The sequence below is a fragment of the Pyrgilauda ruficollis genome, unplaced genomic scaffold, assembly GCF_017590135.1.
Source record: "Pyrgilauda ruficollis isolate IOZ18807 unplaced genomic scaffold, ASM1759013v1 scaffold40, whole genome shotgun sequence".
Taxonomy (NCBI): Eukaryota; Metazoa; Chordata; class Aves; order Passeriformes; family Passeridae; genus Pyrgilauda; species Pyrgilauda ruficollis.
In genome coordinates, this window is record NW_024525490.1 from 3,883,758 (window position 1) to 3,910,359 (window position 26,602).

Here is a 26,602-nt window from a genome sequence, read left to right on the forward strand (position 1 = left end):
GGGGGGCGAGCGGGCGGCTGGGCGGGGCGGGGGGCCGCCCTCCGCAGGCGCCTGCCTTGGCCCGGGGGCTGCGCCGCGGCGCTGGGAAGCGAGATGTGGGCTGCGGGTCCGGGCGAGGGGCGGCCACGAAGGCCAGGCACATCAAAGGCCTGGCAATCCCTGGCCCCTGCATCCCTGGCTCCCGCCTCTGCAAACCTCGTTCTCCGGGGTGCCAGGGCCCCCTAAACCCACCTTTTGTCCTGAAGGGTTACGACTTGGGGAGGAGTGGGCTCGCTGCGAATTGCTTACTTTAAATACTAAAGGCTTGACATGAAATGCTGAGTGAGCACTCTTTGCTAGCACGCTTTAACACTTTGGTCAAGGGCACGCGCGCTGGGGTATAAAGAAGGATGTGCTTAATTAAGTGTACGCTTAATTTGGGAGGAGGAGGGGAAAGGTGTGCTCCACCGGCTGATGGGAGAGAGGCCGCGCTGCTGCAGGGGCTCTCTGGCTGCAGAGCTCTGCCACTGGCGCCTTTACACAGCACTGCCAGGGAAGTACCGACCAGCAACACAACAGAACCTTAAATGCTTTCTGCAGAACAGAAGCCTAACTTCAGACAGTGCATCAAAATATAAAGGTGAAATAAAAGGGGCATAGATACAGGGTAAAGTATAGGTATGTGTAGCTTCCCAAAACAGCCTAAGTTTCTGTCTGGAAACTTTGAATACACTCTAAAAATTCGTATTTTTAGAGTGAAATGTAACAGACCCTGGTGCAGGGTTTGTTACATACCGCTTGAAGTGCTCCAGGTATAGTGTGGTTGAAAGGAGATGAAAGCACTGAGGTGAGCGCTCAGACCTGTATGCATCCATAGCGTGCTCTCAGCTCAGCAGCATGGCACAAGTGCAACAAAACATGCTTTGGATGGTGTCAAGCTTTTTGCCTGCATACATGTATTTGTAACTGGGAAAAAATATGCCACATATGTCCAAAAAATCCTCTAATGGAAATATGGGTATACCCATACCGGGGTGTAAGGAGGGTCAGCAGTTAGTGAAAGGATGGTGCAATAGCCAACAGGCACACCTTCACCTTCTGAATGTTTTGACACAGTAGTCAAGCACAACTTAGGAGGGTGTAGTGTTATTTAGAACCCATTAAGTAATTATTTCTTTTTTACCAGGAGGAAGGAATTTGTTTGCCTTCAGTTGCAATATATTTGGGTTTTTTTTTCCAGAGTTGGGACCATGGCTGTTGACTGGATTGGTTTTGCATATGCTTCATTGCTGGTGGTTGGAGGTGTTGTAGCATACACTCGTAAAGGTTAGTACTGCGACAGAAGGATTTGGAAGTCAGGCATTTGATTTCTTCTATGCAGTATGAGACACAAAAACTGCTGTAATTAGCAAAGCTGCATTTTACATCCATCATATGCTGGTGTAAATGCCCTGAGTTTCATGAGATGCTCTTGGGCCAACTTAAGCATTTAAATGAGTTTGTTTTCCGGGCAAAGAGTGTGGGTTGTCATATTATCTTTGACCTTAAGTGCATTTTGGGCTTTCTCATCACCTTTCAATCATTCCTATGTTGAGCACAGTATATCCTTGATTAAAGCTTGTTTTCTACAGAGAAATCCAGGCTTGATTCTGACGTTTCCAGATGCACGGTGTGAAAAAAACCTCTACTTATGGTGGTTAATTTTCTGGTGCTGTTAGAATTGTGCCTTTTCGCAGTAGGACAACGAGTCAGGTTTTAGGTGGCAGTGTACCACAAAGCGCAGTTTCGGTATTCCAGGGTTTTTGCAGTCCCCGTGGCAGCGCCGTGCCCGGCTCAGCGCCCGGCAGAGGTCGCAGCGGTACCGGGGACGGGCGGGCGGGAGCCCCAGCGCACCGGTCACCGTCCCTGTGCAATGTCCGTCACGATTCTTGTGGCTTAGGGTCACCGTCTCCCTTCGTAGTGTGCACGTGCTTTGCTCTCGGAGACGCGGCTTCACATCTGAATTTCTGAAAACGCTGTGGTTTTGTGTTTGCAGCCAGCTGCACTCACTGACTATCCCATTCACCTGTTCTCTTCACTCTTTAATACTTGGTCGATCCTCGTGGCAAATCTAGATAATTTTTTATTGGTTATGATTTACATTTTCTTGCAAAATCTTGATTAAAAGTACTCAAAAGGATTGGGAACTAAATGTTATCGGGGGTCTGAATTCTTTACTTATAAACATCTGGGGATCAGTTTAATTCAAATAATGTCTGCTGTGCAGATTCTGTGCTTTTATCATATGGTACCAAGACAAATGTCTGTTCAGAAATGTAAAATATTTGGGATATATACGGGATTTATGAACCAGTTTTTCAATAGCATTGCAAGAAGATGTCAAGTCACTTTTAGAAGCCCTGTGTTCATCCTCACGGCCATTTATTTGTTTTTTCATTCGTTATTCATTAAATGTGATGTTTGCGATAGCACTTCTTTTTCCAGGACTGATGTCAGACTGAAAGGCCTGACATTAAGACCACACATGTTTTCCAGTTTGCTCTTTTTATATATTGGTACATTTCTACCATTTTTGGAGACTTCCAAGTGCTGTAAGATACAGTTAAAATGAGCATACAGTTCAGAGAAATTACAAAAATCCTTCATAAGTATGATAGAGAAAATAGCCAAATGTAGGGTTGTATTTTGTATTTTTCCCAAGTTGCAAGTGTTACTGGATCCTGATCATCTCCCTCTAACTTAGTCGGCTTTGCTCCTAATCCCACACATTAGAATGACCCAGTTACAGAAATATTACCTCTCTCTTCACACTGGGTGAGGTAAGCTGGAATGTGGCAAAATCAGTTCTATTGTAGAGAGACAGCTGCTGTATAAAGATTGAGCTTAAAAACCTTGTATTGAGAAATAACACTTGAATGATTTCTTGCAGGTAGTAAAATCTCTTTAGCTGCTGGACTCACCTTTGGCTCCGTGGCTGGTTATGGAGCTTACTGTGTAACGTGTGATCCGAGAAATGTGAAGATATCATTGTGTAAGTGTTTCACTACAGTAAGCAAACAAACAAACAATAAGCAGCATCCTGAACTGCATGTAAAATTCTCTTTTTAGTAAATTTTGGCTATTGCTTTGGTTTCAATGTTGGATTTTAACTAGAGTTCAGCACTTCAGTTTAGCTTGCAAAATTCAGGAGCCATTTACAAGGTAAGGCAGATCACTGACACAAAGCCAGTAGGTGTGTGTTACCACCTGGCAGCACCTGCTTTTATGAGATGTTTGCCTAACATTGCACATATTGTGAAATCCAGCTGATAAACAGGAGATAGTACTGCAGTAAAATCGTTAGCATTACAGATTGAATTTTGCAATCTGAGCAGTAAAGTAGATATGGGATCCACTGTTGCATAATGTAACATATCCTCAGCTCCCAGTGAATGGAGCAGTTTAACTTAGTGTTTTTCCTTTGTTGCTGAGAAAGACAGGATGCAGACTGTGCAATAATTGTCGTGGCAGCTAGTTTGCCGTGAAACCCTCGTGGAGGCTAAAACTTACAATCCCTTCAGGGGACATAAACCTTGCACAAATGAATTTACAATAAGAGCTGTTGGGAGCTTGTCTCACTCATGGTTTTAGCAAAGATGGTTTAGGCTGTGGTTTCACATGCCAAAAGGCATTTAAAATACATTTAATCCAGATTGTGTGAAAACTAAGTGTAAAAAACACAATTAGGTTTTCTCAGCTTAGAATTTGTGGTATATTGTTCATTCTGGCTTTGTGCTTTGCACCAATCACAGTTATAAAAATTTCCATTTTAAAAAAATGTTGAGTAGCATTGACAGCAAAGTGTTCTCAGCAAGTTCTTCAGTAAAGGTGGTAATTGTGGACCTGATCTGCTCCTAGATAGCCTTAAACTGATTTCGAGTTTTGCCACCATGACCTTGCTCAGATTAAGTTATCCCACTGTTTTAAAAAAACCCCAAACCTTTTTTTGCAATGAAGACATAGCCTTAAATATATGTAAATTTATAAGCTTTAGTGTGAGATGCTTTTAAGTAGCATATGGTATTATACTTCTATGGGTCAGTTAAATCACTAAGTTAGATACAGAATTTATGGAAAAGAAGACTCATTAAAACTTAATATATGTTGCCTCGATTCCCAGGTTTTGAGGGAACTAATACAAAATTTTCCATTAATGTGCTTTTGGATGTCTGATAGATAAAATAGCCAGTGTTTTGCATTTCATGTTGTTGTAGGCATGTGAGGATTTTCTCAACTGGAGAAATGTATAGTACTTATTTAGTAGAAGTTACAGCAATGAGATGAGATGAGATAGAATTCACTATACCTGCCTTAGAAAGTTCTTCTTGCATAAAGTAAAAGGAACAAAGACTTTTTAAAGCAGTCTTAGTTTGGAATGTTTACAAATAAATGTTTTAATTGCTTTTTATTATAAATGTGTATTGCTTTTATGGAAAACTAGAATGTTTTCACATATGCCTAACATGCCAAAATGGAAATGTAAAAACAACCCATCCATCCAAACCATGTATGCCTAACATGCCAAAATATGAAAAGCAGCTAGAGCACAAATGAAAGATGGAAATTAAGTGCATGGAAGAAAGTGACCACTCTGAACTTAGAAACCACTACAGTAAATTACAATGTAAAATAAACCTTCAAAAGGTTAGGAAATGTAAAAACAACCCATCCATCCAAACCATAATTATTGACAGTAGTTTTGACCTATGCAAGACTCTCCTACTGTAATTTAGGTAATATTTTACTACAAAACCTTGATAATGAGGTTGTTGTAACTTGTCCTACATACAAAGAGTATGTAGCCAACGGGTACCCCAGACAAATTCTCTTAGTTGTTTTATAAATTACTATTTCAGGCATTTTCCTACTTCACCTCAAATAAGCTCTGTGTTTTCTTGGATACTTTAATGCATTTTTATGTGTTTGAAGTAGATGTAGAAATTCAAATCTCAGTATGCAAGAGTTAGTAGCATTCACAATGCAAGTTGATTCTGATCTGAATATGATTCACTGGATTGAATTGCTCTTGATTTATTGAATTTCTTTGGTTTAAGGTGAAACAGTGAATGTATAGCAGTTTCTAAAATCTGGTCTGAAAGCTGAATGTATTAAAAAGTCTCTGGAACCTGTGAAAAGCCAGGTACTAGCAAATAGGGGAAAAAAAAGAACATTACAGAGTGAATATGGTTTGTAGCTTGTAATAAACTGTAAATATACTCAGGGCTCTGGCAAGACACATGCTGTGGAATACTTCACTCATTGAGACATTCCTGAGAGGATCAAGGCTATGTGACTAGAAAATAAGAGCAATGGATAATGGAGCATAATATTTTTTTTGCAGCATATCTTTGATGAGTGCACATAGTTGGTAGAGTTCTGTAAGATACTTGTAACTGTCAGGGCTTGTTTTATATGCTGAAGTGAGTTTAAAACTAATTTTTGACACCTGTGAACACAGGGCTGGCCCCAGGACTAGACAGTGGAGTTTGAAGAGAATTAGCCAGACGGTTTAACTGCTCCATAAAAAGGGAAGAGATCTGTGTGACCGCCATTACTTTGGCTGTGAGAGTGACAAAGCACAGCTGCTCATGAGAAGTCCTGCCTCTCTGCCCACTTCTAGGAAGCATTTCAAGTGACAGTTCTTTAATGAAGGTAGCTATCTTTGCAGTTTCATGTGTTCTCCTCAGTCTTCTCATTTGTGTAGCACTCTGCAGCCATAGTTCAAAGAGAAATCCCTCTGCCTGATGAATTCATTGCTGCCTCCATTTCTAGATAAGACTACTCCAGGAAGAAGATGCAGTTTCTTTCATAGTTGTTCTCTGCTGCTTGTGCTGCATTCATAGCCCTCTTGAGCTGCCCACCTCTTGTCACAGGCAAGGATGGTTCCCTCACAGCAAAAGGCTCCAGAGGAATTGTAGTCATGAAGGAAGAGATGTCGATAGCCATATTCTGTAGCAAAAACAGCTGGCAAACCTTCCAATATAGTTTATAAGGCTCAGCAAATAAAGAGCTAATATTCTAAAAATAAAACAGACAAGAAGTTGAATGCTCTAGCTCCTTGAATAGTCAAAAAACAGCTGCAATGATCTAGACTGGTGAGATTTATGAGACACTATTCCTGTAATTCAATATACATGTGAGTGCTATGGCCAAGATTCTTTCTACTTTGTTGGTATCCCCATGAATTTAGATATGGGTGAGTAGAATTGACTGACTGACAAACTTACCTGGTCTTCATGGAATAGGATTTAGCATTCTGCTGCACACGGACACTTTATTTGTCGCTAAAATAAATCATAATGGTGTATTTTGGAAAAGCAAGAATGTTTTTATAGACTGTTTCTGATCTAATGTTTCATTAAATTGCAGTTCATAGAAAAACAGCAATGACCTTTGATAACTCTGTGTGTTCCTGAGTGGTCCACTGAGAAAAGTGAGAACATAAATATATTGGATTGTCTTTTACAGTTTCATCTTTTCTTTTGACCATTATAATGGGAATGAGGTTCAAGAGGTCCAAGAAATTAATGCCAGCCGGACTAGTAGCATGCCTGAGGTAAATACATATTGCAGATCTTACTGTAAAAATTTCACTGGTTATCAAATAGTTGCCATTTCACACTCGATTCAAGGCACTGTGTGTGGAAGTCACTGTCATTCAGCAACTACACAGCTTAAGTGAAATTAGTTTGGAGGTCACAGTCCTGTTTCCAGTGAGCAGCTTTTTCATCTTACTAGGCAGATACAGCTGGTAAGAAGTGACTTTCTCAGCACAGAAAGGAGAGGTCAGCAATTAAATATTAATGCATATTGATAAGGCTTTTGCAAGAACCTAGATAAGCCTTAGTGTTTTTGAACACATACACATAAAATTAGTCTAATTTCATACCACAATCATCTTAAAAAAAAAAAAAAAAAAAAAAAAAGCCAACACGTTGGTTTAGAGGTGCTGCATTCAAAACTAGTGAAAGCACAGTACTTTTGAAAATGAGGACATTTTTGACCTAACCTCAAAACTTTGGCCAGTATTAATGCAAATTAAAAAAAAAAAAAAATCTGGCTGTTCCAGCTGCTTTATTGCTGCTGTTCAGCATTCTGGAAAAATTTCTGAATCTATTGATTTGGAATTAAATTATGGAGTAAGTTCAAAACTTTTTTCCCAACGAGTCTGTAATGCAAAACATTTTCCAGGTGTAAATCAGAATCCCCATCTTCTGAAGGAATAATAACTGTTGCTCTGTCATTTTAATATTGCAGATTTAATATAACACCATTCTGTTTTACCTCAGTTACATACAGGGAAGAAAAAATCAGAAGCAATTTGTCAAAATTTAAGCAAAATTTAAGAATCAGGACTTACACTGGAAAATGTTACTGTCCATTGTGGATTGCTTTTCCAGGCTAGGTGGGTTTTGTTTTTCTAGACACTGAGACTGGAGATCTGGACACCTGAAAAGACAGCTTAACAGAGACTCTAGTGTCAGTTAGTTATGAATGCACTGTTATTTAATGATGACTTTCACTGATTTTATTAATGACAGCCATATTTATGTTTTCTTGTTTTGTTTTTTTTTTTCAGCCTTTTGATGATTTTGAGGCTTGTTTTTATGCTGCTGTAGGAGAATTTGGAACTGAATATGATTGCCATGCCCACCAAACAGACATGCTCTCTGTACTTGAAAGACAAGATTGAACACAAGTCTTACACTGCATTTATATTTTCTGTAAAAGATCTGTACCTGTTAATTGATTATTGACATGTACTGATATTTTAAAAGCTTTTTTTAAAAACTAAAGCAAGTGTTTAGTTGGTGTATTTTGATCTACTTTCATTTAAGCAGTCTATTAATTCATGGAATTTTTCTTTGTAAGTTTGATCTGTTTTAGGGGTGCAGAGCGCCCCAGGAAATTGAATTACTCTTGCACTGTATCTCTGAAAGAATATCTATAAATACATGTTTATGCTAAAAAGGTATCTTGTATTGAAGTATAATTTGTAGTTTCTGAGATTAAATAATCAGTTCTAAATCAAAAAAGTCTTGGGCCTGTATTGTGTTGCACTCAAAAACCAACTTCCTTTCCAACACATGTTCTTGTTACCCTGGTTCTAAATATAAAAAATGAGAGTTCAAATAAAATGTAAAATGTTTGAAGCTTATCTTTTTTTTTAAGCAGAGGAGTGAGCCATTTTGTCAATTTAAGAGTCTGGTGCTCTGCTTTGTGCTCAGTAGTGGTTTAAAACATACACCATGCTGTAAATTGCCAGTGACATGATCCATGGCTGAGGTTTGTCATGCTGCACAGAGGTTCCAAGCTCTCAGTACTCTGGAACAGGTTTGCCATTCCATTCTCACACAGATTATTTTGCTGAACTCCCCCCTGCCATAAGCAGAAGAGTGTTCACTGAAGTTGCTTTGATTTGTGTAAAACATAAATATTTCTGGGGTCTCAAAGCTTGGCTAAGACTGTCTTCTGGTGTACAGGGAATATAAGCAAAATTGTTAGGAAGCAGTATGGGTGAGTGCAGTCTTGAAAACAAACAGAAATTTTGCTGCTTTTTATTTTTTTCATACAAAGCTTGCTTACGAAGGTTATTGTGTACCACGATACCCCCTTTGTGATGGTTCCTAAATCATAGCACTTGTTTGGAAGAGAGGAGTAGCCCAGTGAAACGAGTACTGTGCTGAGCATGGCTAAGCACTGCTTCAGCTATCGAGGTAATTTTAATGTAAACCTGTTTGGAAGTCAGCAGTGCCCAGGTGATGGGGCACTTGTGCTTTGTACCTCTGAGATGCACATGGCTCTTCTAAGGCACAAGTCAGGGAAGGAGTTAACTTTGCTGGGCAGCAATTCTTCATGTACACTGGCTGACTGCCTAATCAGTTGGAGTCCTACTGAGGAGAAACAACTAAGTGCAAAGGATGCTTTATGGCAATGTTCTTAAAGGGAACAGTGATTGTTCCATTAAATTAGGGTAAAGAATCTGATATAGTAGTGCATGCTTTAAGCCCTGTTGAGGTAAAACTCACTCTTACTGAAAAGGTAAGCAGCCTTGCAAGTGCACTTGGCTTTATAACTGTGGGAAGTGACTGCAGAAGGTAAAACCTTACAAAAAAACACTCAAGGGGCATTTTCCTCACTGACCAGCCAGCCAAGCAGCAAAAAGAGCAAGGGAGTAGGTGCTCTCAGCAGATGAAAACCACAGCAGGCCAATTAAATACAAGGACTTTGATCTTTCAGTGAAAAAAATCACTCCTAAGAGATTCATGTGGGGATTAAAAAAGTTTTTTAATTCTGCCCATAAACTTAAAAGGATCATGAATTTTATTTTTAAAGGTTTTATTTCCTTGATTTTTAAGCTGTGAAATACATCAGGGAGAGAGTGAACTTTCTAGGAGACCACCTAGAGACCACTAGAGAGCCAACCCAAAAGATTCTAGGCCTGAATTTAAATGACTTCTCAGTTTTCAGGGTGTGGCTCCTGTCTCTGGCAGTTTATAAAAGGGGGTTGGGGAACATGTGGCTTTTCTACAGTACTCCGGAAGCTGTAACTGAACATTTTACCCTACCAGGCATGCCTTTAATTGAACACACACCAAGTGTCAGCATATTTTATTTAATATAACTGCTTCGTGAAATTCTTCTTTCTGGACTCAACAGGTACAAATTAGCCTTTTACTCTCATTTAACAGTGTATTGTTTCAACACTGGCCATATGATGCAAGTTACAGAGCACAGCTATGCAATTTACTCTTACAAAGCAAGTTCTGGTAATATACTACAGTTGGGTTATCTTCATCAGATTAGATATTGAATATTTTCCTCACAACAGCAACAGACTTCTCATCTGTTGGTGGCTTCCTCTGGCTGCCAGGCTGTAAGAACTTTTTGATTGTTGGAATGTTGCTGATTCTTCCTTTAAAAGCCTGTAAGAAGCAACAGTAAAGCCAGTGAGATTAAGGAAATTATAATTCCATCCTTTATAGTTTAAAGGTCAGGTGACTTAGATTTTTACATGTCAGACATACTTACTAAATAGTAAAGGGTACTAACTTTTTCTGATCTGTAATGCTGGTGCTATACCTTAGTTTCCCAGATGAGAATGGGAGAAATTAATATTAAAGAGTTAAGATTCATCTAGTAAAATGTGGAAGAAAAAACCCCCACATCCCAATCCCGCAGATATATTTGAGGAAAAAAGAAGGCAAAGACAGGAATATTTCAGTGCAAAGCACTACAGAAGTCAAGACATAGGAAACTTAACTGCTCTTTGTATATGATTTCTTAAAAATGTAATTTTTCTGGCAAAAAGAAAAGGACAGGAACTGCAGACACACCAGGCCACAGACTTTCCTTCTGGATATTGTTGTTGTGTTTGAAGACATGGAAGTAGCAGTGAAAGGAACAAATTCGTAGCACTAGTGAGTGAATTCCTGCCAGCTGAGAACAGCTGGGAAAAGCAGAAGTGAAGAACGTTGAGTCCCCAGCAGCCCTAGGGCAAGGCAGTGCACTGAGTGCAGGTTTTTGGAGTCGAACAGACCAGAGAAGTGTCAGTACAATGGCTCAAAAGATGTAAACATCCATAAAATTTTAACAACAGTCAGTGAAATTTGTTACCTTCCAAATTCACACCAGATGATTACTAACCTGCAGCAGAGGGAATGCAGACAGTGCATCAGGCTTACACTCTTCTACCATTAAAATGGCTTCCAGCAGATGGATATCTGCCCAGCTTAATTTGTTGCCAACAAGATAATCCTGTCCATGATCTTTTAAGGCCTATAAAGTTTGAACAAATAAACAAAAAAATTCACATGGGATGTGACAATTTTATCTAGGTATTTCATTGCAGATAGATTTCTGAAAAAACACAGCAGAGCAAAGCCATGCAAGAACCTATGAAGTTAGAAAGTGTTACATATTCTTTAAACAAAAAATTAAATCAGAATTCATGTTTCAGTGTATATGATCCCGTCTCTCACTCTAGCCTACTGCATCAGGTAGCTGTATACCAGGTCCAGTACCACAAGAAAGACTTAATCACACAAAAGAAACAGGACTAAAGTAATTGGGAGAGGTAGTCAGGCCAGTTTACATGTAAACACACCTGAATTTTTAAGAAAAATGTTAAGTGAATTTCCAGATGTTTCAGCAAAATTTGAGACTGCTGATTACAGTTTGAAATATGTCAGAATGAAGGACTACAACCTTCCCACCCTTTATCCCGTTAAGGAAGGACTCCTTCGTGGAAAACTGCTGATGCAAGAGTCACAGCCTGGCATAGGTACTACAAGTGTAGTAGACAAGTTGAGATGAACATTGCAGCACAGCTTCAGAGCAGTTACCAGCTCTCCAGCCCACCTTTGTCCTGAAGACTGTCACCCTCCTATCAGGAGCAAGAGAAGGCCATGTCTGTGCCTAAGTCACACTAAGGTTACTCTTAATTAGCAAATGTGCAGTAAGACACCAGTCTGTGACTCTGGAAGCCAACTCCTTCTCCAGGCCCATCTGCCAGTTCTGCCACAGAGGCAGCAATCATGGGCAGAGTCACAGCTGATCCCTTCACATAGTTACCTCCTACACTGCTCTAACAAGGTCTAGCACAGCTTGTTTATCAGACTATGTGGAAACTCCCAAACATAGCATCGGAATCTGATTGCCTGCAGGCCTTCATATTGCCTTTTGCTGCTCCATCTGGCTGCTGAGTGTTTAAAGTGAACACTCACAGCTAGGTATGTTTCCTGTCAGTTTCCAGAATGAATAACACATAGTCTGCAAACCCTGATAAGCTGAAACAATAGACATCTTAAACAGCTGGTACAGAAAGAAAATTATTCACCATTTTAACAAAATTAACTAGGCTAAAATAATGGAAAAGTTCAGCTGTGTCTTTATCTAAGCAAACAAGGATTTCTTTAAAGACTCTCCTACATGGAGCATACATACTACAACATATCACAACAGTAGTTTATGCCGCCTAGGCACAGGTTTAGAGAATTTTGGTGCATTTCTTATTGTTTAATAACTTAAAATACGTATCAGACTTTAATCTTTGAAAGATCAACACCTCTCAGCACAGCCCTTCATTGGTATGGCAGTGGATATATATGAACTCTGATTACAGAAGTGCTGGATTATCATTTATGTTGTTATTTTACAGGGCAGCCTTTGTGGGTTTTCTTTGTACAATTTAAGGCTCTAAAAAGTGGGACATGAAATTGCATCAAGTCCTGTATTTTTTGAGTGGACTTCAGCTGCCTGGTAACAGAGGCTTCAAGCTGAAAACCCAGCTCAGCTGTGAAACAACACAGCTTTGTACCCCTGGCAGATTTCTGAGGAGACAACTATGCCCTGAAAAAGCACTGTGAGAAAGTCTGTACAGCACAACCACACATGGCACAAAAGGAAAAGTTACAAAGAGAAGCAAACTTCTGAGATGAAGATCACAGCTGGCTCAATTCAAACAAGAAAATCTTAACACAAGAAAAAATTAAAATATCCTTACAGGAGAAATAAAACAACAAAACAAACAGGAGGTTGGTGGAAAATGGCAGCTCCATAACATCCGGGCAATGTTCCAGGGAGAAGAAAAGAACAATCCATCCCCTCGTGACCAACTCCTCCCTACCCAAGAAAGCCTCCTCATGTGCTCAAAGGGGATGGCAAGCATACCAATGCCTTCCTTCACAGCTCAGGCTCTTTGGTGCATGCTAGCCTGTAAATAATTGCTTTATGCTTTCTATGCTACATGTATCTTGCTTGCAGAGCATCTCTGTGCACACCTAAGGATGCCCAAGCAGCAATTCAGAGAATGAATCACAGTCTCTAAATATAATGCATTTAAGCAATGGATTTAAGGAAGATCATAGAATTAGATCCTTAGCTGTAATGCACAAATATATGTAACTTTGAATAGCAAGAATAAAAGAGGGTGAGTGGGAGGCCTTATTGTTCTCTACAACACCCTGACAGTACATTGTAGTAGGGTGGGGGTCAGCCTCTTCTCCCAGGTAACCAGTCAGAAGAGAAAATGGACTCAAGTTGCACCAGGGTGGTTTAGATTAGATTTGAGAAATTTTTGTTCATGTAAAGGGTTGTAAAGCACTGGAATAGACTGTCTAGGGAACTGGTGGACTCACCAACCCTGAAAGTTCGAGAAATGTGGATATGTCACAGGAGGACACAGTTTGATGGTGGTGGTGCGGGGTTGAGAATTAGACTTGATGATCTTTAGAAGGTCTTTTCCAACCTTAACAATTCTATAACACATTACACTTCCAGAAAATAAGTACTGAAGGCTGGCTCAAGTATTGAAAAGGTGCATTTAGGCAAAACACTGGGAGCCATCAGCCACTAAGCTAGGTAGGAAAAGAAAGACAAAAAAGAGTCCCAGTCCTGAAACCACCCAAAAATTATTTTGTGGCCCTCTTTTCACATTGTTGGATACTGGCTCCATCATACATTTCTAGAGTTCTACTGTCACTTGCCTTCTGGAAAGTACACGTGTGGGAACAGTGGGGGAGTAGGGTAGGGGAGAGAGCCCAGAACTCACTGTCTGTGAACTGCTGGTGATTTATCACTTACCTTTTCATAAACAGGGAAGTACCTGGTTGTAGCTCGTTCAATGATTAAGGCAAGATTCTTTTCTTTTGTATCAGCTGGTTGAAAAGGGAGATACATGATCATTCCCATTAGGTCTGTAGTTCCTTCCACATACATATCAATCCTGAAACAAATATTTTTGTTCAACATATATAATTCAAACTTTCCGTTTTGATTATTTTCCTGAAATACAACTCTGAAGTGATCACTGAGTAAAATGTTTATTAGTGAATGTAACATAAGACACTGGTTTATTTTCTTGTTTCTTCCACTTTGAGAAAACTTCCAGTTTTTTTCAAAGCACAAATTGTAAAACAGGCTCACAGTATATGCAATAAGCAAAAAAAAAGGCTGCAAGTAATGTATTTAAAGTGGAATTCATGCTGTTTTCCATTAATAATTTATTCATTTATGCTGTGGGAGAAAAGACTGCATATGCAAAACACTTCAGGGGAAAAAAAATAGTTTTGAGGTCTAGTCATGACAGGATGCTGGCTAACAATTGCCAGTCCATAATAATCTCCACAGTCTCTGGAGCTGCCCTTCCATTCTCACAAAATAAACCCTCTACAGTAAGTGACAGTCTGTTAGGTATACTCACGTGCAGATACTTCACAGCAACATTCTTTCTGTAAATATTAACAATCAGGGAGGAGTGTTAGTAAGTGGCACACTGTTACCGTACCAGGCTCTCTCCTTCAGGTCCTTCCCATAGAGGTTGTACTTTGCTGCAATGTAGCTGAGGATGGCTCTGGTCTGCACCATCCTCATCCCATCAATCTCCACCATGGGCACCTGCTGAAACAGCAGGACTCCATCTAGGGAAGAAAAAGGAGCAAGCTATTCAGACTGCTGAAATACTACACTGAAAATAAGGAAGAGACCTGGTAAGAGACCAAGAAATTTCTAATTCTCAGGGATGAAAGCACCCACAAGGAAGCAGCTCTTCTTTACAGGTCACATCATATTGCAGGTCTTAAAAAAATACCTCCTGTTGTTCTTTTGTTCTGTTTGCGTGAATTTATGTTTAGGGTACAGTTTACAGACTCACCATTGCGCAATTTTTCTAAGTCTTCTTTTGTCTCTATGAATTCTTCCTCAAACTGAAAAGCAACAATAGAAAACAACACTCACTCCAAAGGCAGTGGAGAAGGGGAAGGAAGTCTGGCAGTTAGAGCCCACCTCTCCACACTATTCTCCATACTTATCTCATTGTGTTGACCCTGTCGAGGAATCCATTCAGTGCCAGTAGCTGGGTGAGCAGCTGCAGTTCCAGCTGCTCATGGAGCCCTGGGAGCCCAAGGCAAGAGCTGGGAACTGCCTCCCTTTGCACAACAAAGGGCAGAGGACCTGTGGCACTGGCCAGGTGACACACAGCAGGAGCCCATGACCCCAAACCTTCACTTAGACTGTGAGGGTATAAAAGACCAGTAGTTTCCTTTGTTCTGGGTGTCCCTCCCTGGAGGCATAATGTTACTCTGTTGTTCCACCACGACTAAATTATTTTAAGGACTGATGGAGAGGCTCCTGGATGGTCAGACAGGAAAGTTTCCTTAACAGACCCCTACTTCATCTCTGCTCCAGCAGAGACTATAACCCAAGACTTGGTTGTCCCCAACCCCACAGGACTGTACAATACATTGTGCTCCAGAAAGAACTTCGTCTTTATAAGGACCAGAGTCACCTGCATGAACCATAAATGGATACCAAATCACTCAATTAAAAAGCAGCTGATGCCACATGAAATACTAAGAAACTTCTTGTAAATTATGCCTCTCTTACGCAGCATTTATGTCCCTCTTTAATCCACTGGATTTTTTTTTTTTTTGATAAGGACATTTGAATGAGGACAAGATCTTGGTTTCCTCAGCACTCATGTTCTGCAAATTTTCTGTCAGCAACATTCTCAAGTGAGCACCATTTAAAAAAGCCTTTTATTTCCAACAGAGTATGAATAGTTTCAAAAAAACATATTCAAACAAAAACTTAATGTAGAAATTAAGATGTCTTAGGATGGCCTTCGCCTGATGTGAATCTCGATAGATCCCCTAACACTGCCTTTGGGGCAGATCTGCTGATTTATCTTACTCAGGTCCTGACCCAAAAAACAAAAGATACTTTGTTTGGAGAGAATGTTCAAAAGTTTTGATGTTCATCAGACATGAGGTATGCATGGTCCTTCAGTGGAGAAGACTCACGAGATACAGGGAAGTTATGAGCATTGACAAAAAGTCCCAGTTTTGTCTATAGCAACAATTTACAATCTCATCTTAAAGTATATTTCAAAAATGACACCCATAAATTCTCTTTATATGTTAAAATCTCTTCACTGTGTAACTATGGCTCAAGGAATACATGAAATACAACACAAGAGTGTATCACTCAATCTAAGCATTCTGCTTAGACAGATATGTGATGATGTGCATATCCCTAAGCACAGATGCAATTGGGAAACCATTCCAGAGAATACTATTTTAATCACAAATCACTTCATAAAAAATGGTACAAACCTCAACCCCAGCTGCTGCTAACAGCCATCGGATTGACTCCATCTTCCCCCTTCCCTTGGTGTAGTGCAGCTTGGGTTTCCCCGCCATGATTTCAGAGTTCTTGTTTCCTGATAAAAATAAGCTGAAGCATGGAAGCATGCTTTAAATTAGCATTCTGAATTCCCACTCCAAACTACTAAATACAGTTGGATGAACAAGAAAGTAAAAGTACAATCATGTCCTACACACTTGTGCTTGATGTAACTAAGTTTCCTGTGGATTAATGGAATAAAAGAAAAGCCACACATTACCAGAATATGCAGCCACTCAACCACATCAAGACAATAAGCATCTCCTAAATAATATATTATTGTAGTTTTAACAGCTTACAGGAGTTTTACAACCAAAGCAGAGCTGTAGGGTATTCCTGAACTAGCACATTTTTAACCTTGCAGTGATGCAATCTCTTCAGTAGGTTTTGGGTTTTGTCACATGTCATACCATACTTGAAGAATGTACTATATCAAATGAATGGCTCCCAAAGAACACCAAACTAGTGCCACCAGCACTGTTTTCACCTCTCCCATATGACAATCCAGAGCCCTGTTCTCCTGTGCCTTATATATCACCAGGCCTACTGCGTTCCCTATCCAGCTGCTACAGTCAAACTGTAACAGAGATTTGTGTTCTATCTGCCCTGAAAATTTAACTTTAAAATCAAAAAACAAACAGATGGAACTGACCTCTGATGGGCAGATAAGGCCTGGGCAATGCCCCTGGCAGCAGGGGGCTCAAGTCAGCCCATCAGATGATGGCACTGGGATGAAACACTTGGTCCTTTCAAACTTCCCTACCATGTGCAGTCACATGCCACTGTATGACACTGGCAGCTGATATGAGCTTGCCTGATGCTGGAAACAAAGCTAACACTGTACTCTTATCACTAATGGGTCACAGAAGAATGAAGGAAATTTCATAAGGCAGAGGCACAGACTAACAGAATGCTTCATTGTTAAGCCAAAGGTTTATCTGTTCACAGGCAGGCTTATTTATGCTTGCATACACTTCACAATACATAGCTGAGCCACAAAGTAAAAATTTTGGCCATAATCCCAAGGCATCAATAAAGAGGCACAAACAGCACAACAGTGCATCCTTGGCCCACGCCACTGAAGTCCTTTGTGCTGGGTGCTATCTTGCACAGGCTCCAGAGCACACAGCCATCACTCTGTCAGGGACTGACTCACAGGAGAAAGAGGTGCCCCCATGCAAAATGCAGGTCTTCAAAAGCACTGCCCAGCTTCCACCTAGCCCTGTGTCATAGTTTAGCAAGAGAATAATTTTAAAAAATAATACAAAACTTCCAACCACTAAAAAACTAGACACAAAAAACCCCGAGAACTTCCTCTTTTCTCTTTCACAAGTTACCAACAAATCAAGTAACCATTTACAAGACCCAAACAACACGTTAACCCTTTCAGTACTTCAAGCCTCCCTCAAATAAAAAAAAACCCAAAAAATAAAATACAAACATACAAAAAAAAACAACATAAAAACATCAGTCATCAAAAAAAAATCAAATCCCAGATAAAAAAGATAAATAAATACCTTAATTTTGACACTAAAATCCTCTTACAAACTATAGAGAAAAAACTCTTTTTCCCTATAACTCATACAATTATTTTAAAAATTGAAGTTAATATCAAACATAAACCTCCATATGAAAATAAACAAATATTAAAATAACTGTAATTCCATAAAGTTTAAACAAACAAAAAAAAGTAATTCTATACCCCCAAGAGATAAAGAAAAAGCCTAAAAATAAAAATTATTTTAAAAATAAATAAAAACTTTTACCTATAAACAACTCATCTTTAAAACAATACCCCATAAATCAACATAAGCCATAAACAAACTGTAAGAAAGCTTATAAAAAATAAGAAGAGCTTCACAATTACAGATTTCCCCAAACAACTACTATTTGTAAAAAAACCACGAAAACTGGGTTTTTTTCCTTATAGAAAAGTCTCCATAACATTAGCAATAAAGACTTCTCTCCCTAAGTAAACAAAAAAAAACCTATTTTTAAAATAGTAAACTAACTAGAATTTTAAATTTTGTTTCTTTACATTACCAGTAAGAAAAAAATATTTTTAAAAATATATTCTAAAAATTTTGTTCTAATTGTTATTACTCTTTCTTTTAGTTAATGTTAATAAACTTTTCTTTATACCCTTTTAAAATTTTAAACCTATTTTACCCTTCTCCTAATCCAACCTCACAACAAAAAAGAAATACATTAATAATCAACCAACACCAAACCCACCACACTCTAATACATTAACCAAAAAATCTCAAAATTAATAAAATCTCAAATTAACAAACCAAAACCACTACACAAAATGAGTATTTCTACCAAGTTTCAAACTAAAACCACCACACCCTGGCAGTGCCTGTGTCCCCGGACACCTCAGTCTCTGGTTCTCCTGATACAAAAGGATGTGTTTGTCAATAGATTATGTCTTGCTTGGAGCTGCATCTAATCCAGCCCTGCTGGGACACCTGAACTACAACAAGGCACTCAAAAAGTGCCTTGGCACAGCTCTCTCACCAGGCCCTGCACACACAGGACCATGACCTACACTTCATTTCTATTTCCCATGTATGACTTACACTGTAACAAGTAAGAGAGCTCCTGACCTTCAAAAATACTTCATTCCCTGATGCTCAGAAAGTAGATGCTGGTTTCAACTTCACCAGGAAGAACTGCACTTAAACCCTCACAGGCTGGACAAACACCTCCAGCATGTGCGATCAAGGCTGAGAAACACTATAAGGACAGGCTAGCATAGGCAGAAAGAGCAAACACCCCTGACCTTTCCACAAAGCAGAGCTGGAGCTGATAAAACTCAGCTCACGCAGAGCCCTGACTGCCAGTCCCAACTCAGTGCTCCTCTCACAGCAGCCGGGAATATCTTCCTGCAAATGCACGGCTAAAGGTCCGAATTTGGGGTTCAGGCTGAACACTTACACAGGGCTGCAAACTAATTTGGTGCCCCTTTTATGGCTCTGTAATGAATATCCCTTTGTAAAATACTGAGCAGTGATAAAAGCGTCGCAAAATTGGTAAACTGTCTTTCTTGAATAGCAATAATGGACCTGAAAATTAATCATAAACTTTCTTGATGTTTTAGTGCATCAGACTTTCCTTGGACCACAGCCACGCAGGTGTCAGAGAGGCAGCTGTGCTCGCTGTGTTAAAAACATAACACATTGTTTTGTCCTAAACAACTCAGGCACCAGCCTTTCAGCGAGGAACAAGTAAATTAATTTAGCAGCAAGCTCATAATCTGATCCAAGATCTTAAACTTTCTTCCTGATTGGATACGGGAGCCAGAGCAGCTCTCTGCACCTCTCTGTGGCCCGACCCCGTCCCGCGCGGGGCTGTTCCCCAGGGCGAGCTCGCAGCCCGGCTCGGCCTCCGGACCATCTTAAGGCTGCCGCTCCTCACCAGCGGCTGGCTTCCACTGGGACTCGGGCGAAGTCCGCGCTCGAAAAGCTTCCTTCCACCGCCGGAGCTAGGAGGAGCGTCTGGACGAGGGGAAGTACTCCCAGAGATTGCAAGACTTGCACTCCAAAGAGCAGCTTCTCTTCAGCTTCCCCGCTGATCCTACCCAGAGCCAAACACACACCCCATCCGTGCGCACCCTCCCGCCCGTCCCGGTCCCTGCTGCAGGAGAGAAGCTGGGGAATAATCCCTGGACAAACTCCCCGGAGCAGCACGGCTGAACGTTCCCGGAGGACCAGCCGGTCTGTGACGCACCTCGCCCTTTGCCCTCCGGGCAGGAGCCCTGATCCCGGCAAGCACCACTCACTCCACCGGGCTGGCACCGCCCGCCGCCCGCCGCGACCCCCGCCCGCCGCAGTACCGTCTGCCCGGGCCGCTCCGCCGCCGCTGCACCGACAGGGCACCGACAGGGCACCGGAACAGCGCCGACACGGCACCGGAACAACGCCGACACGGCACCGCCGCAGCCCGGCCCCCGACACGCGGCGCTCCCGCCCCCTCAGGCAGGCGGCCGCTCCGCCCCTCGGCTGCCGCCGCGGCCTCGCCGTGCCCGCTGGGGGCCTTGTCAAACCCCACCGCCGCAGCCCAGGGAAAGCCAGCTCAGCCTTGTCCTGCAGTCTTGCCGCGTTTCTGTTGCAAAATGTGGAATATGTAAACATTTTCTTGACAAAGGATGTGCTTTGATGTTTGATCTTAGTATACTTTCAAGCCTAATCAACAAGAAGGAAGTTCTAATCTGTGAAACACAGAGCAGCTACCAAACAAGGTCTAAGTGAAGTCCAGCTGTGGGAAAGAGAAATTGTCAGGAGAATTGCCTTGGTTAGGGTTGAACATGTTTTAATGATCTCAAACCTAGGGGGAATTTAACAAGGCTTGGAAAGAAGGACGTACCTCTGATAGTGGATACATAAAATACAGAATTTATGGGCCACAAGGGCATTTGGCAGAACTCCCAAGATAAGGCAGAAACTAAAAAAGCCCACACAGCAACTGTGCTGAGATCACCTCTGAACGGATAAAAGATAATTCTGGCAGGGAGGGATTCCCACACCACTAACTCACAGCCTACCAAGTCAAGAAACCCAGCTCAAAAGAACAGAAAGACCCAGTGAGGAGGGAGACTAATTAGCATGACAAGAGGGAGAATCATTAACCAGTAGGAGAGAACATTAAGAGAATTAGACGATTTGTAGTCAATGAAAATTAATGCCTTTGCTTGCTAAAACGAATAAATAGTAAAAACTTGTCATTGATTTTTGGAATACCACCAAGCAACCAAGCTTGTACAGCTCTGAAATTAATAGTCAGTGTCTCTCTTAAGTGTGTAATTACTGCTTCGTTGCACACTGGGTAACAAAGGCAGGTTTTCTGGACAACATTTCCACTGGGCTGGCTCTGAGGCAGCTGCACATCAGGGACATGGTCAGGACACAGTGAGCAGAGACAGGCTTGGAGGCCCCCGGGCAGCAGCGATTGTGTGACCAGCGGAGCCTGGGGCTGCAGCCCCTGTGCAAGGGGTGCAAGCACTCCTTCTGCCAGGGGCTCTGGCTCTGTGTGGCCAAAATCTGGGATCTCTCTGGGGATCCTGAAACCACATGGCCATGACCGGAGCTCGTCCTCAGCGCGTGGCTCGTGGCACGGAGTCAGTACCTACAGCCCAAGTTTCTGGCTTGACTTTCTGACAGCACTCAGCAGCTGCCAGTGTTGTCCAAATGCTTCAGTGAGGCAGGAGGGAAACAGCTCCTGCAGCAACTCTCTTGAATACATGCTTTGCTGCTGAAAAACATGGGCTTATTCCCGTTCTTTGATGACAAAAACTGGTTCCAGCTGCATGACATTTCTTATGTCCAAGAGAAAAAAATAGACGACCTCGTACATTGTGGGTGGTTGGAGGCAGAAAGAACACAGTGTCAGAGAGAGGTCCTCAACAAACAGCGTGTATTATTGTTCAGAGTTTCTTATACAGGCAGTTCAAAACTGCCGGGTCTCAAGTGCTGGTTGGTCTGGGTCTTAACACTGCCCAGTACTTGGAGCAGTAATGTCTCTGCATTTACGGTTGAAAGGGATTAGGTGCTCTGTTTGAGTTCACATCTATCCTATCACTGTTCGCCTAGGGAGTTGTTTATTGAACTAGAAGAGCCAAATTAGGTTTCGTATTATAGCCAGATTTATCTGTCCAGCTGCAGACTAGCTGTACTGTGACAAAGACCTACTCTTTGGGATATTCACTCCTAATTTTCCAACAGCTCTTGGGTATGCCAGAAAAACACCAGCAGACAGATCTTATCCATCGAAGTAGCAGCAAGAAATCAATGACCAGCTGGGTTTTGAGTATCAATAGTAAGAATTTATTTCAGGTATTCTGTAATTATTTAAGGCATTCTGTGTTGTCCAATACAACCTCAGTTTAGTGAACAATTTCCTTTGCTGGTAGGATCAAAAAAATTTGTTTTCAGTACTTTCATTGTTTTCCCAATGCCAGGAAACAGGATGAACTAGTTTCTGCAGCTTTAGACTCAGTAGAAAATTTTGATCACTTTAGGTACCTCTTCCTCTCGTATTAGCGGTTTCCTCTGGCTGCCAGGCTGCAGGATGCCAGTGCTCTAGCTGTAGCTGGATTTAGGCACTGGCTCTTTCACATACAAACTGGGTTTATTTGGGGTTTAAATAATATCACAGGATCATGGAATGGTTTGGGTTAGAAGGGACCTTAAATCCAACCCTCCTGACCTGGGCAAGGAACACATTTCACTACATAACTGCACATATTTACCCAAGTTCCACAGTCTGGCTAACCTCAGTACTGGAGCTTGATCTGAGTGATTAGAATAAAGAATTCCAGTACAACTTGTATTAAACCTAGTTTAATATACAGTGACAGAAGTCAATATGGATTCCTACATTCCAGGGTCTCACTAAGACTTGACAACATCCTGACTCCTCCTTCTTCAAAAAGTTTTAAACTGGTGACAGCATTTGTTTCTCAGAGTCTGCAGAGGGCTTTTAGCTGCTGCAAGAGACCTTCTGATAAAGGGAACATTGGTGAAGCTGCAGTACAAGAGTTTAAGTGTCTAGTGACAAAGCAGAGGTGCAGTAGGAGCTCTGGACCAAGCATATTCCATATTAAGCTCAGAGGAAAGCTGAACCCAAACCTGTCAGCCTCAGCTAGCCAGAACCTGCAGGCTCTTCTATGAATTAACAAGAGAGAAAAAAAAATAAATACATGGCCTACTAATTGGAATAATCTCTCCTAATTTTCCAACAATCCTTGGGAATGCCAGAAAACCAGAACCAGACAGATCTTAGACGTAAGAAGCAGCAAGAAATCAATGAACAGCTTAGTTTTGAGTATCAATAGTAAGAATTTATTTCAGGTAGTTTTATGTTTAGGGCATCCAATGTTGTCCAACATACCCCCTACATAGTGAATTGTTTCCTTTGCTAGTGTGCTCATGGACCTTACCTTCAAGCATCTGCAGTAGGCCAAAATCAGCACTGTAGCTAAGGAAAGATCAAAAACTTTACACTTCATTCATTCCATTATTTTGACACTGCCATTATTTTCATTAATTTCACTTTGCTACTATCTGCAAATACAATGAAACACAGTTTCTGTTGTGTTAGAGTGCTGCTCAGGAGTAGAAAATTTTCATCACTTTTTCCACAACATCATCATCTGATGGTGGTTTCCTCTGGCTGCCAGGCTGCAGGAATTTCTTAATTGTGGGGATATTGCTTATTCTTGCTTTGAAGCTCTACAAAACAAAACCAAAACATCACAGTGCTTAAGAATCATTGCAGCTGTCAGACATTTCAATGTTATCCGTGCTCTGAAAGTCCCATTACAGCTTGATGCTGCAGAAGAACCTGTATGCTTCCCCCTCTTATGCTTTTGGGGCTGTAGTGACAGAATGTGGAAATAACAAAGAGTATGTGAGGCCAGCAAAAAGTCCTGAGGACATCTGATTATTTTGCATGTCACTTCTGACCCTCCCACTCTCCCATATTTCTCAGCCACTTTAAATCAGTGGTCCTTTCCTTTCATTCACCATTCAACTTGCCCATTCATTTACCTGCAAGAGAGGAAATTTGGCAAATATATCAGGCTTCCACTCTTCTACCATTAAAAGGACTTCAAGTAATTGAACATCAGCCCTGCTCAGCTGGTTGCCAACCAGAAAGTCTTTTCCATGGTCTTTCAAAACCTAAAAACAGAGAACCAGAAGCAGATAATGTAATTTCTCTCTCTTTTCTCTGTTCTGTTCTCATAAATAATGTGATATCTTCAAAGCAGGGTCACACACTGCACGGAGTTGTCTGTAAAAGAAGGAAATGCAGTTCAAACACCTGTAGTGCAAACAATGATCTGAAGGCACTGCTATCCAGTCATCATCTATCAGCTCTTTCTGTTCTACATTTCTGTCTGGCAGCTCACTTGTGCTCATCTTGCCCTGGACGCTGTAGCTGCATTGAAGGCTGAGCTGTACGAGATACAGAAGGAACTGCAATGCCTCTACGTAGCCTGTATGGTACAGGGCCATCTGCACTTCAGGAGGAAGCTTGATGTCAAAGCTGGTGCTGTAGTGTCTTTTGCCTGAAACACTCACACTGAAACGTGGACATTTGGGGAGCTCTGTGTGTGCTGGGTTTTTGCAGCTGCACATCTCCACCAGATTTGAAGTGCCTTCTGTCCCCTCTGTCTTGTCCACTCTCAACCTTAGTCCCAGAACCTCTAAAATCAGAGCATTGACATTACAGTGGTAGTTTCTCTTCAGTTTTCCTCCATAAAACTTGTGTGGATCCAGGATGGAGGTTCTAGGTAACAGTATCAACTGAGCCACAACCTCTTTGCCACATACCTTCTCAAAGACTGGGAAGTATCTGTTTTCAGCCTTGTCCATCATATTTGCAAAGTGTTGCTCCTTTTTGTCTGCAGGTTGGATTTCATATGTCATGAGTAAATCATTCAGATCGAACATTCCTTCCACGTACATATCGATTCTGAAAGGAATAGATCCACTTGGTCAGGTCACACACAGTAGGTCTGAACAGCACAATAACTCCTGGCACAACCTCACTGAGATGCTGGGAAATCCCTGCCCCTTCTNAGCAGGCAGCGGGGGAGCTTGGGCCAAAGGCAAATGCAAAATTCCTAGGGAAACCTAGACTGTAGCCCTCTCACTTCTTACTGGGACTGATTCTTGTCTGGACTATGGGATTTTCAACCTGATCACAGAATTGTCATGTGTGCCATCCAGACTTGTGTTAAAAATCCAATCAGACAGCCTAAGTTTCACAGCAGGTCCATACAACTATCTAGCAAATGTCTTGACACATGTGTTTACCAGTGCTTATTCATTTCATGCATTCAGAAATACCTCAGGTCAAAATATGTGCCCCAGGAGTCCTGTCCTTTGATAACCTGTTATTAATTCTATTCTCATTCCTGGTTACTAGAGAGAGGAGGGGTTTTGTTTCCTTGAAAGACATTGCCCTGAATGTGATGAGGAGAAATGCTGCTGCTGCTGACAACTGCAGGAGAAAATGAAAAGCAGCATCAGTAGGACAGTCTGCCCCCCTGACTGCTTTCTTCTGATAAGAGCATTGACCTGTGACTGATGATTCCTGGGCTCGCTTGCCCTATGGAATCCAGCTGGCTGTCTCTGCTCTAGACATCAGCTGCAGTCACAGTCATCTCATGCAGCACAAAGCAGCGCTGCTCTCTCCCACTGACTGGAGCTGTGAGCTGGGATACCCTTGTGTTACACTGGGCTGCCGTGTCAGCAGGGGTCTAACAAGCAAAGGTGGTACTGTTACAGTACAGGGCTCTCTCCTTCACGTCCTTCCCGTAGAGGTTGTACTTGGTTGCTATGTAGTTGGCAATGGCTCTGGTCTGCACCAGCTTCATCCCGTCGATCTCTACCATTGGCACTTGCTGAAAGAGCAGGGATCCATCTGGGCCAAAGGGAATAACACAAGGAGACGTTCAGTCCCTGAATGGGAACCACCAGCAGGTGTTAGGCAAAGTAACCACATGTATTACTTTTTATTTAGAATCTGAATCAATCTGGCTGGATAAAAGATCCCGAGATCATCAAATCCACGTGTCAAACCAACAATGCCTAATTCCACCACTAAACCATGTCCCCAAGTCCAAAATACTTTTTGAAAGGCAGCCGGTAACAGGGGGACCAAGTCATTATTCCTACAGGACAGCAGGACTGCAAATACTGTCCCTAACTCAGATTGCTTTTGACTGGCCAGGTGAAGAGCACAGAAATGCAATTTGCTTTAAAGGAAACATGATTACCATGTTCAGGAAGACAGAAGCTGAAGGCAGCACAGTGGGTTGTTGCCTTGGGAGGCAGGAATGCAGCAAAGGAACAGGTAAACTCAGAAATCTGGAACTCTGCTCTCATAGGGATCATAAAGCAACAACTGTGTAGGCAACCTAAGTTGCTAATGAATTTTAAGATCATCTGATGACAAAAGCCTCTGTTGCCATAGGATGGAAGGCCATGGACAGAAGCTGAAGCAAAGGAGAGTCAACCATCTGAACTTCAAGAAAGGCTCTTTGACTGTGTGGGCTGCCCAGAGAAGCTGTGAATTCTCCATCCTTGGAGACACTCAAACCCCAGCTGGACATGGTCCTGGGTAACAGGCTGGAGGGGGCCTGGCTTGAAGAGGGGAGGTGGAGTAGGCAATCTGGAGAGGTCCCTTCTGGCCTCAGCCCTTCTGTGATTCAGTGAAGCTTGAAGCACCTGGGTGGATGATGCCACCTAACACACTGCACTGTGCACCTCTGAGACCTTGTGCACAATCCAGTGAAGAGATCGTATTTTTAAGGCACTAAGACCCAAGAATTCTTAGGTAAAATAGACAAGTAACTGTAATTCTAACTGATGCCTCTTCCTCTTATTATTAT

General features: G+C 41.6%; 3 protein-coding genes across 5 annotated transcripts in view; 1 reads left to right on the plus strand and 2 right to left on the minus strand.

The window, feature by feature from the left end:
• Window positions 1-22: 22 nt before the first annotated feature.
• Window positions 23-8,054, plus strand: TMEM14A (transmembrane protein 14A). The gene is made up of 5 exons (XM_041477360.1): window positions 23-619; window positions 1,220-1,305; window positions 2,909-3,010; window positions 6,487-6,574; window positions 7,598-8,054. The coding sequence occupies exons 2-5, from the start codon at window positions 1,230-1,232 to the stop codon at window positions 7,635-7,637; spliced, it is 306 nt and encodes a 101-aa protein (XP_041333294.1). The 5' UTR covers window positions 23-619; window positions 1,220-1,229; the 3' UTR covers window positions 7,638-8,054.
• Window positions 8,055-9,618: 1,564 nt separating this feature from the next.
• Window positions 9,619-20,164, minus strand: LOC121358854 (glutathione S-transferase). 3 transcript variants are annotated; one of them, XM_041477358.1, is made up of 7 exons: window positions 20,039-20,164; window positions 16,131-16,251; window positions 14,672-14,723; window positions 14,306-14,438; window positions 13,603-13,744; window positions 10,666-10,797; window positions 9,619-9,944 (listed from the first exon to the last, which is right to left on the minus strand). In XM_041477358.1, the coding sequence occupies exons 2-7, from the start codon at window positions 16,215-16,217 to the stop codon at window positions 9,822-9,824; spliced, it is 669 nt and encodes a 222-aa protein (XP_041333292.1). In that variant the 5' UTR covers window positions 16,218-16,251; window positions 20,039-20,164; the 3' UTR covers window positions 9,619-9,821. The 3 variants fall into 3 exon arrangements, with proteins under 3 accessions (XP_041333292.1, XP_041333291.1, XP_041333293.1); XM_041477357.1 differs by having other exon boundaries at window positions 19,933-20,115; XM_041477359.1 differs by lacking the exon at window positions 20,039-20,164 and adding an exon at window positions 19,621-19,751.
• A 2,855-nt stretch (window positions 20,165-23,019) lies between these two features.
• Window positions 23,020-26,602, minus strand: part of LOC121358915 (glutathione S-transferase-like) — a 4,535-nt gene continuing 952 nt past the window's right edge. Inside the window, exons 3-6 of the mRNA XM_041477490.1 lie at window positions 25,500-25,632; window positions 24,537-24,678; window positions 23,751-23,882; window positions 23,020-23,432 (exon numbers count right to left, since the gene is read on the minus strand). Coding sequence (XP_041333424.1) covers window positions 23,310-23,432; window positions 23,751-23,882; window positions 24,537-24,678; window positions 25,500-25,632 — 530 coding nt within the window. The 3' untranslated portion in view covers window positions 23,020-23,309. The remainder of the gene's footprint in view (window positions 23,433-23,750; window positions 23,883-24,536; window positions 24,679-25,499; window positions 25,633-26,602) is intronic.